The sequence below is a fragment of the Bos indicus genome, chromosome 7 (genome assembly GCF_029378745.1).
Source record: "Bos indicus isolate NIAB-ARS_2022 breed Sahiwal x Tharparkar chromosome 7, NIAB-ARS_B.indTharparkar_mat_pri_1.0, whole genome shotgun sequence".
Lineage (NCBI taxonomy): Eukaryota > Metazoa > Chordata > Mammalia > Artiodactyla > Bovidae > Bos > Bos indicus.
The window spans coordinates 12,347,056-12,366,004 of NC_091766.1; the positions used below are offsets into that span (position 1 = coordinate 12,347,056).

Genomic DNA, 18,949 nt, shown 5'->3' on the forward strand with positions numbered 1-18,949 from the left:
GTGTGCAACCCACACATATACAATTATATCCAACTGAAAGAATAATTATAACTCAGGCATCACTAAAGCCTAGATCAAGAAATAACACTGAATACAGTCCACTTAGAGAAAAGCTAACAGAATGGGAATGCCCAGCTCAGTAATCTGCTACAAAGCAAACCCCTCCCACATCTGCCACATGACCACCACCCAGCTGCCTCCTTATCCCCACCAGAGGTGTACCATCCTGACTTCCAGAATGGTCACTGTTTGGCTTTTCTTTATCTTTTACCTCTTAAAGACTGCATCCATAATAACACTAAGATTTTTCAACTTTATATGAAAAGGACAATTTGTGTAAACTTTGTTTCTGTTGTTGAGTTGCTAAGTCATGTCAGACTAAAAGAGCCCTTGGACTGTAGCCTGCCAGGCCCCTCTGTCCATGGGGTTCTCCAGGCAAGAATACTGGAGTGGGTTGCCAGTTCCTCCTCCCGGGGAGCTTCCTGACCCAGGGATTGAACCTGAGTCTCCTGCCTTGCCAGGTGAATTCTTTACCACTGAGCCACCAGGGAAGCCCTTCCATGACCAAAAACATTCCTTTCTGGAAAAGAATCATTTGGGTCCCACTTCCTTTGGTGCATAAGATGTTGATGAGAATCATCCACAAGGCAGTGAGCAGCTGTGAATGCTTGTGGTATTCTGTTGGCTGAAACATCAACATTCAGGGATCCACTCGACTGCAGACGGACTCAGGTGCGAACTGTTTTCAGCTTGAGATTAATATGTATGAAATAGATAGTACTGATATGAACTATGAACTTTCTTGTCCAGGCTCCCTGGCTCACTGGGCAAATGGCATTTTTTAAAATACTAAAATATACATAAAATTTACATTGTAACCATTTTCAAGTGTACTGCTCAGTGGCATTAAGCACATTCACAACGTCGTGAAACCACCATCACCACCCATCTCCAGAACTTTCTCATCATCCCAAACAGAAATTCTATACCTATTGAGCACCTATACTCAATACAATATATATCCACTGTACCTATTGAGCAGTAACTCCCATTCCCCAGTCCCCTGCCCCTCCCAGGCAAGCTCCGACTTGCTGACTCTATGAATCTGACTCCTTTAGGGACCTCGTGTAAGTGAAATCATATAACTTATGTCCTTTTCTGACTGCCTTATTTCACTCACTATAATGGCTTTCAATTTCATCCATGCTGTACCATGGGTCAGAATTTCCTTCCTTTTTAAGGTGGAAATCCTTTTTCAAAAATAGTATTTAGTTTCTACACCAGGATTGAATGTTTTAAACATTTTAACATACAAAAACTTAAAAGGCATATAGTAACTATTTACAATATGATGTAAAGTAAAATTTCTATATAAATATCATAAATAATATTGACATTCAAATTCAAGTGTTATAGACAGAATTGTTAGTGTTAGCCCCTCAGTCATGTCCAACTCTTTGCAACTCCATAGACTGTAGCCCACCAGGCTCCTCTGTCCATGGAATTCTCCAGGCAAGAATAATACTAGAATGGGTAGCCATTCTCCTCTCCAGGGTATCTTCCCCACCCAGGGATCAAACCCAGGTCTCCTGCATTGCAGGCAGATTGTTTACCATCTGAGCCACCAGGGAAGGCCCACAAAATGTAAACATTTAAATAAATGTTAAGGAAAGTTTTAAGTAATTATTCAAAATTAAAATTTAAATAAATATATTAAAATCAAATGAAAAAGCATAATATGAATAGTTAATGTTATGAACAATGTTTGCTGCCAAGTCGCTTCAGTCGTGTCCTACTCTGTGCGACCCCATGGACTGCAGCCTACCAGGCTCCTCCATCCATGGGATTTTCCGGGCAACAGTACTGGAGTGGGGTGCCATTGCCTTCTCCCATGAACAATGTTTAAATAAGTATTTATATAAAATTTAAATATTTAGGACTTCAGTAGTGGTGCTGTGTTTAAGAAATCGTCTGCCGACATGGGACACGGTTTGTTCCCTGGTCCCGAAGATTCCACACGCTGAAGGGCAACTGAATCCCTGTGCCACAAGTACCGAGCCAGCGTGCGGCAACTACAGAAGCCCATGGCCCTAGAAAATAGCCACGGGTTGCTTTCCCCTTGGTTCAGCGGGTAAAGAATCCTCCTGTAACGCATGAGACGTAGAAGACACTGGTTCGATCCCTGGTCAGGAAGATCCATCCCCTGGAGGGGGAAATGGCAATCCACTCCAATATTCTTGCCTGGATTCAAAAAAATTAAATATGTTGCATAGATTTAAAAGTTAAAATATAAAATAATACGTAGATTTAACTTAAAACGAAAATATTTCAGTGTTTTAAATAAATATTTAAATGATCGTTTAAATTTAAAACATTTAAATGTTAATATTTAAAATAAATGCTATTTTTAACATAAAATTAAATTTTAAATATGAACAAAAAACTAAGAAAAATTTAAATACGATTTTAATAAATTAACTGCTACAGGAAATTTTATAATTATACTTGAAGATGTGTAAAAAATAAGACTACCCCCTCTTCTCCCTGCGCAGAACTGAGGCGGCCAGGGAATGCCTCCTCCCGGCCCCCAGCGGACCTCACGCGCAGGCAGCGCCTTGGCCAGCCCGGCCTGCTCGCGAGGACCTCGCACGGCCAAGATGGCTGCGCCCGTGCGGCAGACTCGCAGCCTGCTCGGGTGGGTGACCACCCTGGGCCCGGGCTCCCGCGGCTACCGAGCGCCGCCGCCTCCGCGCCGCTCACGGGAGCCCTGGTGGCCCGACCCGGATGACCCACTGACCCCGCGCTGGCAGCTGGGGCCGCGCTACGCAGCTAAGCAGTTCGCGCGGCATGGCGCCGCCTCCGGTGTTGACCCCGGTTCTCTGTGGCCGTCGCGGGAACAGCTGCTCGAGCTGGAGGCTGAGGAGCGAGAATGGTACCCGAGCCTGGCGGTCATGCAGGAATCGCTGCGGGTGCAGCAGCTGGCCGAAGAGCAGAAGCGACAAGCCAGGTGCGTGCGTGCAGTCGGGCGGGAGCGGGACTGCGGGCCGACGGTGAACTGTTCATCAACAGTGCTTACTCCATCGGGCGGTTTGCATGCAGTATTTACGTGCACGCTCACCTAGATGCGAAAAGACTTCTGGCTAAGTTCATTTAGTCATCGGTCAACAAATCTTTACATAGCGCCTACTCTGAGCAAGGCCATGTCCCGGGTGCTGAGGGCATAGTGGGGAACAAAATGAATTTCAAATGGTGACCCAGAGTCATTAGGAAGATAAAATTGGGTGGAGCCTGCAGGCCTGAGGGTGACTTCGCCCTGGTAGGCCTCAGGCTTCTCCGAAAACTTGACATTTAAAATGTTTAAGCAGAGACCTGTTGGGCTTCCCTTGTGGCTCAGCTGGTAAAGAAGCCACCTGCAATGCGGGAGACCTAGGTTCGGTCCCTGGGTTGGGAAGATCCCCTGGAGAAGGGAAAGGCTACCCACTCCCATATTCAGGCCTGGAGAATTCCATGGACTGTATAGTCCATGGAGTCACAAAGAGTTGGACATGACTGAGCAACTTAAGAGAGAGATGAATGATCAGCGGTAGCTATGTAAAGATCTTAGGGAGAATGTTCTTGGTAAAGGGAACAGCTGGTGCAAACGCCCTGAGGTAGGTATGTGCTTTAAGAAACAGCCTGGACATTAGTGTGGCTGGGGAGGTATGAGAGGTAATGGAGCATGGGATCAAGGGTACAGATCGGACTTGGGAGGCAGGTCTGAAGGACTTAGAGGGAAGAATGGAAGCAAAAGCGAAGATATTGATTGTGCCACTTACTGAAGAGAGGGGGCAGCGAAGGCAGGCGAGTGTGTTCCTGGTGTTTACTGTTCTTGTCCTCACAGCAGCTCTAAGAGGAAGAGGGAATCACCCTTATTTGAGAGATAGGAAACTGAGGCCAAGGAGGGTGAAGTCACGTGTCCAGTCGCCCAGTGAACGAACAGAGCTGGGATGTGAACCTATGTCAAATAAACCCAGTTATCCCAGCTGGCTGACCCTACCATGGGGCTTTCAGTTTCATGTTGCTAATCCTTAAAATGGAACAGTGACTCACACCTACCACCTATTGGAGGGAAAGGTCCGATTCATTTCTTGCCTCCACTCCTGTATCTAGAAGTGGGCCTGGCATAGAGTGGGTACTCATTGATGTCTGTAGGATGAAGGAATGTGCTATGGGAATAACACGTGGCACTTGGATGGCTCAGGAGACAGCTCAGGGAAATGCTGGGTTGACTTGGGGTCTGCTCCTAGAGTGACTGGGGCTTGCTCAAGGTTAAATACATATTTATTTCCTTGGCGGTTCAGATGGTAAAGAATCTGCAATGCAGGAGACCGGGGTTTGATCCCTGGGTTGGGAAGATCCCCTGGAGAAGAAAATAGTTACTCACTCCAGCATTCTTGCCTGGAGAATTCCATGGACAGAGGAGCTGGCAGCTATAGTCCATGGAGTCTCAGAGAGTCAGACACAACTGAGTGACTAACACTGTCACTTTCACACTAGTTCCTCTCTCCTGCCTCTTGCTTCACTTGTCAAGGACTTTTCTTGACAGTTTTAATGACCACCATAAGCCTTCCCAATCTTTCATCTTGAAATATAGGGGAGCTGGAAGAGGCAGGATGTGGGCAAAGGCTTGGGGGTGGGAGGTGGGTGGATGGGCACTGCTCTGGCTGGGTGGGGCTGCCCTCACCAACCACCCTCCTTCACCGGCAGGGAACAGCTCATTGAAGAGTGCATGGCCAAGATGCCACAGATGATTGAGAACTGGCGGCGGCAGCAGCAGGCACGCAGGGAGAAGGCGCAAGCAGACAAGGAGCGGAGGGCCCGGCTGCAGGCGGAGGCCCAGGAGCGCCTGGGATACCACGTGGACCCGAGGAGTGCCCGCTTCCAGGAGCTGCTGCAGGACTTGGAGAAGCAGCATCGCAAGCGCCTCAAGGAGGAGAAACAAAGAAAGAAGAAGGAGGCACGAGCTGCTGCGATGGCCGCTACTTCGGCCCAGGATCCAGCAGACTCTGAAACACCCGACTCCTGAGCTGGGTTCTTTCCCAATAAAACTTGCCTCACCCCTGAAGAGCTATGTCCTCTCTTATCACACCCCTCCCTGGGCACATTGGTTCCTTCTCCAACACCTGGAGCCAGGGAATCCCCCACCCTTCCCTGGCTCTGCTCACTCAGGGGACTCAAGACCATGCTGACCAACTCGGGCTTCAGGGGGAAAAGGGGGCGGGGCACAATGGGGAAATAATGGAGGAGCAGATGGCAGAGGAGAAGAAGGCTTCTGTTTACCAACATTAATCTCCAGTAATTAGCCAATTACCAGGGGGGAAGTGTAGCCAAAACAGACTGTGGTGATGATGGGGGGGTGGACAGAGCAGCAGCCCTTCCAAGGCTGGGGCCCACTGCCTGGGAATAACACAGCTTGGTGGTGGGGGCGGGGTACACTAGGAGCCACAATCTGCAGAAGCAGACAGACCCCTCTGCCCCTTTCATGGCATTCCCCCATCTCCTGTGCCCAACTAGCCCCTAGACCCAGACCAGCTGGAGTGGGAAGCCCCAGTAGGGATGAACCACAGGACTGGCTTTTAAAACTTTATTCACTTCAAAACCTTTATCAGAGACAACAGTTCTCTTCTGGGGTGGGGGACTAGCCTCAAACTCCAGAGCAACTCTGATGTTTCCCCTTCCCCAAGCAGGACAAACCAGACCTTGCCCCCGCCAGCAAAGGGATGCAGGATGGAAGCCTAGGCCAGACCACAGAGGAGTCCTTGGGCCTCTTGAGCATTCACCCCAGATGGAAAGATGTGAGACACTCCAACGGAGGATCAAAAGTTTGGAGCTCCAGCTTCCCCTCACCCTGGAAGAGGGCGGGGGAGGTCTCGGGGGCTCTCTGGGGGGGTGGGGAAGCAAGCAGCCGCCTCTCCATCTGGCTGCAGGGAGCTGGGACACAGGCCAAGAGGGGCCCATCTGTCACCTCCAGTTCTGCCAGCTCCTTAGAGCAGGCTGGGCTGGGGTGGGGGATGGGGAGACGGGGACAGCTGTCTGGCCCAGGTCTTTTCAGGCCAAGATGGGAATGAGGGACCACTTTAGGAGAGTGGGAAGTTGGGTCGGAGTTTCTTTTTTTTAGTTTTTGATTTTTTTTTTCCACTTCTTAAATAAACATGAATATATATATATATTTTTTTCTTTTATAAAACTTTTGTGGAGAGGGGATGGGAGGGTGGGGAGGAGGGGGCGGTGGGCAGCCTGGCCTCCCAGCATCACTCGTCATCAAAGTTCTGACTCAGGAGGAAGTTGGCAGCCAAGTTCTCGTTTTTTTCACAAGCGAAGTAGGCCTGGATCACCAGGCTCTCTGGGAAGCCCAGGGCCTTCAACTGTGGGAAGACGGGCAGGTATAAGCAAGAGGTGAGGGCCCTGCCCACCCACGAGGTCACAACCCTCTTGGACAGGCCTCTTACCCTCTCTATAGCTTCTTTCTCCTGTGGTGTCACCTGGATGTAGTTCATCTGCGGGGCCTCCTCACCTATGGCGCCCACCTCGCCCTCCACGTCTGAGATGTCCACCAGCTCCCCGGGGGGCTCATTCAACATCTGGATGAACTGCTCCTGATGCCGGCTGATTTGCTGTGGGAGACAGAGGAGGGAAGGGTGACCCACGGCCTTTGTCCCCGCTCCCCCAGGTCCCTATCACAGCCCTTTGCACTCACTCAGCAAACATTTACAGGGCACCTACTCTGGCCAGCCACACAGTGGTGGACACGGGCCCTGTCCTAGAGGACCTAATGTCCAGGATGGGGAGATAAGCTTTACACACGCAAATAAATTGGCTATTATTTACAATGTAAATACTGACCCTGCCATACATCAGAGTAGACCTTGGTCTGGGAAAGACACTTTAAGCCAGGAGGGAGGGGCCTGTGATCCATAGGATGGAGAAGTTTCCTTCCACATAGAGCCAACAGCAAGTGTAAAGGCCCAGGGATGGGAGTATATTTGGAAAACTCCATAAACAAAAAAATCCATATGGCAAAACTATAAACAAGAAAGGAAAGGAGGAAGCAAAAGATGAGATCAGAGAGGGAGGCAAGGTCTAAACCGCTTTCTTCTAGTGCCTTCTAGCATAACGGGACACCACAGTGGTGAGAATCAACTAGGAAAAGACATCTGTGTACTTTTTAAAAAGATGAATTCATCTGGGTGTTGCACATCTGGGGGGTTTTGATATGCCCCTATTTTTATGTACATTTGACAATTTCCACATCAAAAGAAAAAGCACTTTTTCAGGAATCTGGATTCTGGTGGAGAATAACCACAGGAAAAGTGCAGAAGCAGAGGCCTGGATAGTGGCCGCCTGGGGACCCAGTAGAAGATGAGGTGGCAGCCACAGAGGTGGAGTGCAGGGCTGGGCTGAGTGTTATGCAGGACAGAGCAAACAGCCCCAGCAGGCCCCCAGGTGCCTGGGGCTCCAGCAAGCCCAGGTTGGTCCTGGCAGGGTTAGGGAAGGCTGGGAGAATCTGCTCTGGTCTTGGATATGTAGAAAGCATTTTCAGGGAGGCACCCAGTCAGTCATGGAGAACATGGCATCCAGAGGGTCCAGGCTGATCATACAAATTTAAGGCAGGGAGGGGGTTCCCTGGTGGCTCAGATAGTAAACAATCTGCCTGCAATACAGGAAACCCAGGTTCAATCCCTGGATCGGGAAGATCCCCTGGAGAAGGGCATGGTAACCCACTCCAGTATTCTTGCTGAGAATTCCATGGACGGAGGAGGCTGGCGGGCTACAGTCCATAGGACTGCAAAGTCAGACATAACTGAGTGACTCACACACACACACAGAAATTAAAGGCCCCAGGATTGACAGCAGATAAAGAATGAAGATGTGCAGCTCGGGCCCTCCAGCACCTGGAGGAGGGGAGCAGGAGGCAGGACAGGAGACTGAAACGTCTGGGGTAGAAGCAGCAGATGCCTGAATCAGGAAAGGCAGGCTTCACAGAGAACCCAGAGGACCCTGTCACACTCAGGGGTCACTGCTCCTCTGCCTCGGAACCTTCAAGGGCAGGATGGAGCTTTGCTGAGCTCAGTGGTCTCAGAACCAACCAGGGCACAGCAGTCCCACAACCCTAGGGGTGTTTATGAAGCAACAGCTAAATGTGGAGCCAAGTCAGAGTGCAGGCCCCAGAGGCTGGCGGCAGACATACTCCACCAGTTGCCAGGCTGCTCCAAACCTCTGGCGCCTTCCTCTGCGGGAGTGTGACAACAGCACCTACACCTCACAGGTGGCTGGAGCATCAGGTGAAACCACGGAGGCCATCAAGTCACAGGGAACAGCAGGAGACTATCGTGTCAGTAGTGCCTTCCAAGCTGAGACTCCCCTACCCACCATGCTGGGCTGGGCTCTCTCTCTCTGGGGACTGTGGTACCCACAGGTAGGGGAGATGGGGCCTGCACAACTCCCTCTGCCCCCAGGCCTGTACCTGTAAGAGCTGGGGGTTCTCCTGGCCCAGCTGCTGGAGCAGGGCTGGCAGCAGCGCAGGGTTCTGCTGAATCACCTGCCGCATGTTCTGGAACTGAGGCTGGTCTCGCAGAAATTCCAAGGGGTTCTCTCCTGCTGGCAGGGGGAAGGGGTGTGGTCAGACACCACCCTGGGCTCCCAGAAGTACGGGGTGGGTGGGATGAGTCAGGTGCCGCAACAGCAGGCACCCCATGCGCACACCTCCCAATCACTTACCTGCTTCTGTGGATGGCTGCTCTGAAACTTGGCTCTCCTGGACAGAACCGTGTTCTGGCTCGGGGCTCCCAGGAATTCCCTGTCAGGCGTCCTTTTAAGTTCCAAGCACAGACTGCCCACTGCCGCCCCTCCTGCATACTCAGCCCTGGCGGGAGACACAGGAGGCCTCCGCTCTGCCCTCCCAGGCCCACCCCACTGCTCTCCTCCCGGCTCCTGCAGGAGTTCTTTCCTGGCTAGAACGCTAACCCAAACGTTTTGGGGGACAGATTCTGACTACCCTTCAGAGCACTGAAGTCCGCATGCTCCCTTGAGAACTCCCCGGGAGGCAGCAGCCCCACCTCACCGTGAGTAGATATTCCACAGCTCGGTGGGGGTTGTTGTAGCTGGCTCTCAGGGCAGCCACAACTCGCTCTCGCTCGTAGCCCATGGACATGATCTCCGTCAGCATTGTCTCATACTCAGAGCCCGTCACTGTGGAGGGAGCAACAAAGGCTGGGTCACCAAGAAGGAAGGGCAGCTTCCCGGCCCTCCCATGCCCACAGGATGCCCCTGGGGCATCCAGCCATTTTCAACTGGGGGACCACCCACCCACCTAGCGTGGAGGCTGCGTCTTCCTCTCGCCCGCCGCTACCTGAAGAGGGAACAGAGCTGCAAATTCAAGAGAGAGAAATCGGACCCTGGCTTCTGGAGGCTTGCCCTCCCCCCAGGTGTGTGGAACCATGACCGTGGGCGCTGAAAGGGGCAGGGAAGACAGGGCCCAAACTGGGGCTGCGGCTCCTTGCCTTACCCTGACACAGACTCCGGGGACGTCGTGGGGGCAGATTCCTCCGATGGGCTTTTGTCTTCTCTGGCAGTAGGTGGGGGGTGGGACATGCCTGAGGCAGGGGCTGACGGGAAGGATGTGGAAGACTCCGGGGTGGCAGTGGGTGAGGCCTCTGAGGGTACTGAGGTGCCTGGGCTGGTTTTGGCCTGTGACACCCAGAAAAAGGGAGCAGGCATCAGTACCCCTATCTAGCCCCGACATCCCTCCACAGCTCCGCCCCACCCTGTTCATGGCTAATCTCTCTTGGGCACAGGCTGTTTGCCAGCTCCCCAGCCAATCCACCCACCCTCCCAACCAGCAGACATCACCCACCTTGGTCACCATGACAACCACGAAGTTCTTCTCGTCAATGCGATAGTCCCTGATGGGGACATCGTCACTCAGGATCTTGCCAGCATAGATGAGTTTCTGTCCGGCCACGGGGAAAGCATCACGACCCTTCTCAGCTTCTATTTTCTCCTTTAGCACCTTCACCTGGAGGAAGGGGTAGATGATCATTGCAAACTTCCCAGATTCTCTCTTCCCTGGTAGTTTGGGGGCAGGCTGCAGGCCCTGATGGCTGAATAGCTAAGCTTTATAATCAAGCATAGTAGACCATTTTCCATTCAACGATATATTTACTGAACACTGAATATGTGTCAGGTGAAGTTTTAGGTACAGGTGACAGAGCACAAAGACTCAACACATGTCCCTGTTTTCATAGAGAACACTCACATGGGAGAATAAAAAAACTAATACGTATTTCAAATGATGTAAACACGATGAAATGCAATTCAAAATAAAGGGGAGACCTAAGGTTGCTGACAGTGGTGTTTACTGAGAGAATCCTAAGTTGATAGTGCTATTATAAATGTATACGTCACAGCTTTAAAGCCTTGTAACAACTGAGTGGAATAGGTACCGTGAGCCTCATTTTGTATTTTTTAAAAGCTATTTATTTGGCTGCATAGGATCTTAGTTTTGGCATATGGGATCTAGTTCCCTGACCAAGGATTGAACCCAGGCCCCCTGCACTGAAAGTGCAGTATCAACCACTGCACCAGGAAGCAAGTTCCATATCCTTTTTTTATATTTGAGAAAAATAGAGGCACAGACATTACCTAACTTTCCCAAACAGCTGGGTTGGTCAAAAAAATCTGAGTTTGTTTCCTTTTTACAAAAAATGAACTTCAGTATCTCCCTCATGGGGGAAATTGTGCAAAAAGTGCGAAATATACGTTTTTTAGGTCCAAAGTCTCTTTCCGGCCAAAAGCACAGCATCATCTTTAGACCGTGGGCTCTAGAGACTTGAGGCAAATCCGAATTGAAATCAGCTCCGCCACGCCTTGCTGTATGCATTTGCGACTATAGCAAAGTTCTTCAAGCTCAAAGTTTCCACATCTGTTAAGTGAGGACACGCAAGAGTGCCCAGATGACAAGCCTACTTTGCAAAGTTAGTAAAACATCATGAAAACGCTCAGCGACTGGTGAAAAACAAACACGGACCACTGAAACTCAGACCGTTTATTATCATCATAGTTGCTGTCATCACCCGGCATCTCCTGATCACTACTCCCAGATTTGGCCACCAAGGTCCCGAGGCAAAGCCTACAAAAGTGGGAACTCGGAGGACCCATTCCAGAGAAAGCTGCCCGGCCGGCAATCTGAGCCTGCGGATCCCGCGCCCCGCGAGGGCGCTGACATTGGAGCCGGGACCTGGCGGGCGCCCCGGAGGTGGGGCCTCGCCTCGAGATCGACCCAAGAGCGCCGCCCGAGCCACCAGGGGCAGAGCCAGGGACCATCAGGATATCTGGGAAAGTCAGGCCCGTAGGGAGAATGGGCAGGGCGCGACCCTGCGCCGTCTTCCCCGCCTCTGTCGTCGGGATCCCGGCCTCCCCGCCCCCACCCCACCCGCTGCACCCGTCGCTCCCGCTCCGGAGCTCCGGCCTGGCTCGCACCGTCTCATCAGGCTCCATGCGGATCTTGAAGGTCTGCTGCTGCAGTGTTTTGAGCGTGATCGTGACGGCCATGGTGGGACCCGAGCGACACAGCGGCCCCGGAATCCTCACACGACATGCAACTCACGCCGCCGCCATCTTAGCGCCCAGCCGCGCCGCACGCCGACAGCTTCCGGGGCAGGCAGTGCGCGCTCCGACCACCACAACACGTGACATGAGCGCGCCCCCTTAGCCATCGCGAGCATGCGCACGAGCGCGGCCTCGAGTAAAGCATGCGCAGACTAAATTCTATTCCGTGAGAGGGGAGGGGGACTTCTTGCTCTACCATGAAGTGGCTTCCTGCGAGTGACGCCATGCCCGTTAGCGGTGACGTCATAGGCCACAAAATGGCTCCGAGACCCCCAGTTTCACGCCTATGAGTTTGTTGATGTTTAACAAGCAATGTACTTGCTAAATTTTCATTTCTTCCACAAAATCTTAATGTCTTTTTGCTCGTTCCAAATGAGCCTTACTCTGGTCTGGCCACCTGACAGGAAGCCTATCAAGCCCTGAAAGAACTATAAAGTATACTTGAAAGGTCACCAACAGTTAAACACGGAAATCGACCACGGACGTGGGGACACAATGCCATTCTGTGGCCTCATTAATCCCTAACGGAAGAGCTGGATTTTTGGAATGAATCTTAACAGCTTCTGGATCTCCCTCTCTGCTGCCCCTCCCCTGATCACTTTGTTCACCCAACTATCTCCATCTGACTCCATCAAGTACTCCATAGTACTTGAGGAAGATTTCCCTACACTGAACACAAAATTCTCTCCTTAACTTTCCCCGGATATGCCAATTCTGGAGGCCTCCCAGAAGGGTGGGGCTAGGCCCCAAGACACTCGGAAGGAGTCCTACCCATGGAACAAGGAGTGAAGGGTTGGTTAGCCAAAGCTGAAGGTGCTTTGGCAGACAGGATGGAGGTGATGTACTTGTCTTCCATTTAGTGGGTGAACTTTCCACCCTACTCCCATCCTGAACGGACCATTATCTGCCACCTAACCAGCTCTTCTTACCATTCACATCTGAGAAAACACCAGGCGGTGGCCTGCCACCTCACTCCTTACCCAACTATTACCAGGTCCTGTAGCTTCTCCCTTCACAGCATATCCTGTGCTAGTAAGCTTTCACAAGCCTAGGTCAGACAGGGGTGAGGAATTCTTTCTTCCTTCTCCTGCAGTTAAGAGACATCAGTTCCCAACCACCCACTGGACATTAATGGCAGCCTTGTGGGGCGCAACAAAGTGGGCCTATGCCAACCTACAGGCCCACAGGCTCTTCTGACACTTTCACTCCCTCCCTTGGGGCCACCTCTTTCCCTTCAAGAGGTTCAAACCCTGACTTGGCCACTTAAGGCTACTGGGGTAGATAACATCTCTGAATCTATTTCTTTGACTATAAAAGGAATTAGTAGCTTTTAACACTGGCTAGTAGTCAAAAAATGTGTTTAAAGCTAATATCTGTGTAGTCTTGCTCCTTCACCAGCAAGAGATGTGTATGCGGTTCAATGTGAAAGAGTTCACATGAATTGATGGCTAAGGTGTGGGTTCAAAACCCACCTCTTCCTAAATCTGTTTCAAACTCAACTGATACTAGAACGAAAACTCACCAGTTTGATGAAAGGACTCCACGAGCTAATAAATGGAGTGTATTTGTAATGACACTGGAAATGGTTACTCTTTCTCATTCACCTGAGGTTCTGGAGATAAACAAGGGCTCCTGTAACCTTATGGGGACATTCAGCCAACAATTCTAGTGGCTAAAAAACAAATCTCACTGAACAATTACCTCTCCCAGAAGACACAGGAGGAAGACACAAAACTTAATTTAATAGAAATTTTGTTTGTAGTTCTTACATTCTCAGCATGAGCTGAGCTAGAACCCGCTGCCCCAACTCAGAAGTGGCCCAGTCCTGGGGGCAGGGAGAAAGGGGAAGGGATCAGAGCTAAGGCCTTAAGAGCCCCATTCTTCCTCAGTGCTGGGGGGCTGGGGATGCCACCCTCTTCTCCTACCCCACCCTCTGGGATCCAGGAAGAATAGATGGAATTTTGGGCCTGGGGCTTCTCCTCCACACCACATCCCACCCTGAGTCCCCAAGCTGGAAGGGAACTTAGGGATCTGGAGTGAAGGGGACAGAAGAAAGCAAAGATGTCAATCAAGACAGATGAAGGCCAGGGGTGAGGGCTGAAGAGAATCAGAGACAAAAATGCCAGTAAAAAAAAAAAAAAAAAGTTAAAAAAAGTGGGGGAGGGGGGAGCCAAAAACAAAATCCACCCCAAATTGGAACCCGCCTGGAAAAAAATCAAAGTTCTCCAGTCTCATAGAGACATTATTTGGCGCAGCCGGCTCTGCGGCAGGAGCGCTCAGGCCTCAGTCCAGCCCTGGAAGCAGAGGTGGCCCCTACAGCTCATCCTTGGCCTGGCCAGCGGCAGCATCTTCTTCCTCCTCCTCTTCCTTCTCATCTTCATCCTCCTCATCCTCATCCTTGTCTTCGTCATCATCTTTGTCTGCCTCTTCCTCCTCCTTGCCTTTCTTCTCCTCCTCCTCCTCATGTAGCCTCTGCTCTTCATCCTGCTTGTCTTTCATTTGCTTTTCTGCTGCCTGTGTACAAACCACACACACATCCCTCAGGCCTGGACTCCCCTGCCAACCCTTCCCACCCCCAAACCCAGGCTGGACCTTGGTTTCACCTTTGTAACACCCCACGTCTCGTTGCCAAACTCCTCAGCATACGCTTCATCGTTGGTGATGAGGAAGTTGTCAAAGATGGTGCCAGACTTGACCTGTATAGGGCCAGAATGGGTGGTCAGAAGGGATACCTGTTGGCCTTGGCCTTGGCCTTGAAAAGGTCTCCTGCCCATGCTCACATAACCACTACACAATACTACAGTCTAACATTGCAGTTGAAAAATAGGCTGCCTGGATTCAAACCTCAGCTCTGCCATTTACTATATATGATCTTGAGCTGGTGACTTCATCTCTTTGCACCTCAGTATCTTCATCTATAAAATGGGGTCTCATTCTCTTCTTCAAACTATCTTTCTAGTACATTCTATGTGCCAAGCAGCATACCAGATGCAGAAAGTACGCTGGCAAACAGGACAAAAATTCGGTCCCTGTGAAGCTAAGTTCTAATGGGGTTATCTACCTGCCTGTCTAGGCTGTTGGGTGCAATTAAGTGAGTAAGTTCCCACAGAGATACTTAGAAGTAGTACCTGGAACATATTAAGTACAAGCCAAAGCAGGTGCTGTAAGAACCCCGTAATGACAAACCAGGAAATTCTTAAAAGAAAAGGGGGGGCACCATTCTGGAGTCTGCCCGCCCTTGTCCCCTTTTCTCCTGGGTTGCCCTGAGCACCTGAGGTCCCCTAGGGAGCCGCCTTTTCCCTCCATGTCTCACCTGCCAAAGATCCAAGCCTAGAACAGCGAAGTTTTCATAGGCATAGATGTTGCTGTCAGGGGAATACTCAGGGTTGTCAATCTCTGGATGGATCCAAATGCCCTTGTACTCTGGGTTGTCGATCTGCCTGGGTTTCCACTCCCCCTGCAGAAGTAAACCGATGGGTGAGCGATGATCATTGCCTTCCCCATTGTGCACCACCCTCCTCAGAGTGCCAGACTCACCTTGTACTCTGGGTTCTGAATAACAGGTGGTTCCCACTCTCCGTCCATCTCTTCATCCCAGTCCTCAGGTTTCTTAGCATCAGGGTCAGGAATGTGCTCAGGCTTGTCCCAATCCTGAGGATACATTAGGAAGTCAGAGTAGGCCCAGCTGTCCTCCACACTCTCCATGGTGGGGAGCCCCTGCCCAAGCACCAACCTCAGGCTTGGAGTCTGTAGGGTCATCGATCTTGGCGCGATCGTCCCAGTCTTCAGGCTTAGCGGCATCAGGATCCTTTATCTTCTTGGGTGGCAAGAAATCCCAATCGTCCTCCAAGGAGCCTGACTCCACCTGGCTGTTGTCAATCTTCACCTCATAGGTATTATTAGGCCGCACAATCAGCGTGTACAGGTGGGTGAATTCATCGTCCTAAAGAGAATGGAAGATGAGTGGCCCCGCCCACCAGCCTGGGCTCAAAGCCTCCCCTCACAGCCATTTGTCACCACCCTCAAGGCACACCTTGCAGCGGATATCCTTGTTGATCAGCACATTCTTGCCCTTGTAGTTGAAGATGACATGAACCTTCTTGGTGCCAGGGCCACAGATGTCCGGGCCTTGATGAAAAGCAGATCTGGTCACAACTACAGTCTGTCCACCATTACAAGCCCCTGCCCACCCCATTAAAAAAAGACAACTTGGTTCTTTAACTCAGGACTGTCAAGCTGAAAAAACACACTTCAGACCTTCTCTCTAAGGAACTGGGGGAGGACACTTCAAAAAAAAAATCAGTGCTCCAGAACTCAGTATCTTCACTTGCACAACTAGGAACGAGGAAATGCCTATATAGTAAAATTGCACGAGTCTTAGGTCGATGATCAAAATGCAGTAAGTCATTCCTAACTATTCCCTCACCTTCCCTATCGAAAATATGTCTAAAGCATTTAAGTGCTTTCTGTGCTCTCAAGACCACCGTTCATGGGCTCTCCCGGGGTTTTAAACTCCCTCTAAGTGACCAAAAATTAGCACCAGGGTGGGGTCCCCTCACCAAACATTATGTTGTATTCGGAGTCTCCGTGCATGTCTGTCTGATCCAAACCAGCTGGAAACAGCTTCACATAGCCGCCCCCACAGTCGATGTTCTGCTCGTGTTTCACTGTGAACTGCACCACCAGCGTCTGACCCTTGTTGCTGAAGGGCTCAAATCTGGCCGACAGAGCGTAGAACCGGGCATCCTGGCTAGTCTGCAGGCCTACCGAGAGACTATAGTCAGATCAGGGCTCAGCAGCAACCCCCCGGGGAACCCTAAGGATGTAAAATACAGGCCAGTCCTCCTTCCTCCACCTGCCCTACTCCTAGGGATACCCAAACTCTGTCCTCCTGGATCTGAGCACCCACTCCTAAGTTCTTACCTTTATCTTTCTCTTGGTCACCATAGAACTTGCCGGAACTGAGAACGAATTTGCCAAAATCCGGTTTGTGCTTGGATTCGATCCAGCGCTCGGTCCACCCGTCTAGAGGACCAAAAAGGCAGGTAAGCGCGGCGGTGCTGATCAACCCCCCACCAAACATCTACCAGGAACCACAAACTGCTGGGAGCAAGGAAGGAGACTCCCCCCTCCCCCCAGACTGTCCCCACCCCAACCTCTAGTTTGACATCTCTGGTGACTTTGAAGATCTTCGGGCAAACCCTAACTCCCGCCTCGGAAAGCCGCTGCTCCCTCCACGCTCCCCAGGGACGCCGAAGGAAGGCTCGCCTTCGGCTCCAGTCCCTGAAGGAAACCGTGTTGGCCCTCTGAGCAGTAATTACAAGCGACACGCAGATATGGGCCGGGGGGCCAGCCGCGTCGTTAGGACGATCTCGAGCGGGACTAGTCGTTACCTCCGTCCAGAAACTGCTCCTTAAAGTAAACGGTGGGATCAGCGGCGGCCAGGCCGAGAAGGCCGAGCAGCAGCGGCACGGGTAGCAGCATGGCGGGCCGAGGGGGCGGTGGCGCGCGGGCCCTTTAAGTTGCTCGTCCGGCAGCAGCTCTGCAGTGGGGACGGACGCCGCCGCCGGCCGTGCCCTTTTATACCCCGCCCGCTCTCAAACCAGCCTGGTCCGGCCTCTTGGCCCGCCTCCCTCACTTTATCATTGGTCTGTGGCCATAGCCCTGCCTTTCCATTGGACCCTTCTGGGCTCAGCAGGTTAGGCTGTGCCTCGGAACGCTGGGTTCCCAGATGGCCGATTTCTATTGGCCGCACCACTGGCCAATGAAGGTCGACCACGCGTTGTGGGGGACGCCCACCGGTGAAGTGGGGGGCCTCGAGCCCCTCAGGCTAGGTCATATGACCAGACCTCGGCCCAGCCCCGCCCTCCCCTGCGCGCGGCGTTCGGAATCTAGGCGTTTAAAGAACACGCGCGAGCTGTGATGTTCCGTGAAGCTAGGGTCCGGCTCCATTCTAGACTCCGCTCAACCCTTCTACAAGGATGAGTGGGCAAGGTTTTCCTAGCGTCTTTCTATTCTGAGTTTGGAGAACCCCACCATTCCCATCTTCTCTTTCTCTTCCTTCCCACTCCTCTTCCCGTCCTCCACCCGCCTCCCTCCCCCCCGCCTCCCTCCCCACCCCTTCTACCCCCCCCACCCCGCCCCCCAGAGGGCACCGAGCCCTGGGGCTTCACTTCCTTCCAGCGCCGGAGCTGTGCAGGCCTGGGGGAAGAGTGCCTGTTCTCTTCTCCGTACGGTCCCCGTAGTGACCTGGCAGCCTGTCAGACCGCTTCTGTGTGAGCTGGGGCAAGTCATTCAACCTCTTTGAAATCACAGGATCTCTTGAAAGGCCAGGAGGAGCGACCCCGGCCAGCTGCTGCCCGGCATAAATGCTTTCCAAGCTTTTAGGGATTTTCTGGAACAGAGGGAAGGACCCTGACGGCTCAAAAGATGTGACGATAGGCTGTGGTTCCTCTCGTTGCAGCCTGTCCTTTACCTCCCTCCCATCCCCGCCCCCCAGCCGGTAAATGAAAGGGGTCGCCGCCTTGTGGTCTCCCGCAAACGGCCTGCTTTTGCAATTAAACGGCTGAATATGAGCGGGCAGGGGGTTCCGTTGGGGAGGAGAAAAAAAAAGACAGATGGTGAGGAAGATAAGGTCCAAGAGAGGTGGGCAGGACCCCTGAAACTAGAGCCTTCTTCTGAGGCCGCCGGCACAGGACAGACAGTGACTGACACCAGCTCCATACCCCTAGGCTGCAGGAAGGAGGAAGGAGAACTGGGACTTTCCCAAACTGAGCAAATAGGCTCTGGACTTGGGAAGTAGGAATAAACTGGCGAAGAGAGGGGGGGATTCTGGCAAAAGAGTGGGGAGGGGGCTCTTCCCCTCCAGTGGTGGGGACTCGAAAGGGAGGTATGACGAGTTTTGAAGAAGTTGGGGTTCTACTCCTGCCCCCAAACAGTACGGCGTATAACCCAAATTGTTCCTCGCTGATGAAGCCCACACCCACCAAGTCTGGGATGACCATGCTAGGCTTTGCACTGACGTTCCTCCCACCTTCCCTCTCACCCACCATGTGTCATGGACACAGGGGCTTGGTGCTTCCTTCTGGACAGTAGAATCTGTGCCTGTCCTGTTCACCTGACCATTCCACAATGTCCCCTATAGCACGAGGCACAGAACAGGCTTAAAACCTACTTGATATATATATAAAAAAACGTACCTGATACGTGACAGAAGAAAGGGACAAAGAACTCTTGCTAGAATTAAAAAAGCAAAAATGGAGAAAATGCTTTTTTGGGGGGCAGTACAGAGTCTCCATATGTG

The 18,949-nt window shown here is 51.8% G+C and overlaps 3 protein-coding genes across 4 annotated transcripts; 1 reads left to right on the forward strand and 2 right to left on the reverse strand.

Annotated features, from left to right (window-relative positions):
- Positions 1–2,624: 2,624 nt before the first annotated feature.
- On the forward strand, positions 2,625–5,104 carry GADD45GIP1 (GADD45G interacting protein 1). The gene is made up of 2 exons (XM_019964047.2): positions 2,625–3,007; positions 4,747–5,104. Exons 1-2 carry the CDS (start codon positions 2,658–2,660, stop codon positions 5,063–5,065), a joined length of 669 nt encoding a protein of 222 aa, XP_019819606.2. The 5' UTR covers positions 2,625–2,657; the 3' UTR covers positions 5,066–5,104.
- Positions 5,105–5,609: 505 nt separating this feature from the next.
- RAD23A (RAD23 homolog A, nucleotide excision repair protein) lies at positions 5,610–11,698 on the reverse strand. Of its 2 annotated transcripts, none has more exons than XM_019964046.2 (9): positions 11,518–11,698; positions 9,893–10,054; positions 9,545–9,726; positions 9,350–9,405; positions 9,101–9,228; positions 8,758–8,836; positions 8,504–8,634; positions 6,489–6,653; positions 5,610–6,404 (listed from the first exon to the last, which is right to left on the reverse strand). In XM_019964046.2, the coding sequence occupies exons 1-9, from the start codon at positions 11,587–11,589 to the stop codon at positions 6,291–6,293; spliced, it is 1,089 nt and encodes a 362-aa protein (XP_019819605.2). In that variant the 5' UTR covers positions 11,590–11,698; the 3' UTR covers positions 5,610–6,290. The 2 variants fall into 2 exon arrangements, with proteins under 2 accessions (XP_019819605.2, XP_019819604.2); XM_019964045.2 differs by having other exon boundaries at positions 8,504–8,637.
- Positions 11,699–13,368: 1,670 nt separating this feature from the next.
- CALR (calreticulin) lies at positions 13,369–17,208 on the reverse strand. Its single transcript, XM_019964044.2, has 9 exons — positions 17,040–17,208; positions 16,570–16,671; positions 16,206–16,409; positions 15,680–15,774; positions 15,380–15,589; positions 15,184–15,297; positions 14,960–15,103; positions 14,250–14,342; positions 13,369–14,160 (listed from the first exon to the last, which is right to left on the reverse strand). The coding sequence occupies exons 1-9, from the start codon at positions 17,128–17,130 to the stop codon at positions 13,960–13,962; spliced, it is 1,254 nt and encodes a 417-aa protein (XP_019819603.1). The 5' UTR covers positions 17,131–17,208; the 3' UTR covers positions 13,369–13,959.
- Positions 17,209–18,949: the final 1,741 nt, after the last annotated feature.

Excerpts from the sequence above, each read along its gene's own strand:
- CALR (XM_019964044.2), bottom strand. The coding sequence starts at position 17,130 with ATGCTGCTACCCGTGCCGCTGCTGCTCGGCCTTCTCGGCCTGGCCGCC. Across the intron at positions 16,672-17,039 it reads GGAGCAGTTTCTGGACGGAG|ACGGGTGGACCGAGCGCTGG; the intron begins GTAACGACTAGT and ends TTGGTCCTCTAG. Across the intron at positions 16,410-16,569 it reads TGACCAAGAGAAAGATAAAG|GCCTGCAGACTAGCCAGGAT; the intron begins GTAAGAACTTAG and ends GTCTCTCGGTAG.
- GADD45GIP1 (XM_019964047.2), top strand. The coding sequence starts at position 2,658 with ATGGCTGCGCCCGTGCGGCAGACTCGCAGCCTGCTCGGGTGGGTGACC. Across the intron at positions 3,008-4,746 it reads GAGCAGAAGCGACAAGCCAG|GGAACAGCTCATTGAAGAGT; the intron begins GTGCGTGCGTGC and ends CTTCACCGGCAG.
- RAD23A (XM_019964045.2), bottom strand. The coding sequence starts at position 11,589 with ATGGCCGTCACGATCACGCTCAAAACACTGCAGCAGCAGACCTTCAAG. Across the intron at positions 10,055-11,517 it reads GCATGGAGCCTGATGAGACG|GTGAAGGTGCTAAAGGAGAA; the intron begins GTGCGAGCCAGG and ends CCCTTCCTCCAG. Across the intron at positions 8,837-9,100 it reads CTGTGGAATATCTACTCACG|GGAATTCCTGGGAGCCCCGA; the intron begins GTGAGGTGGGGC and ends GACGCCTGACAG.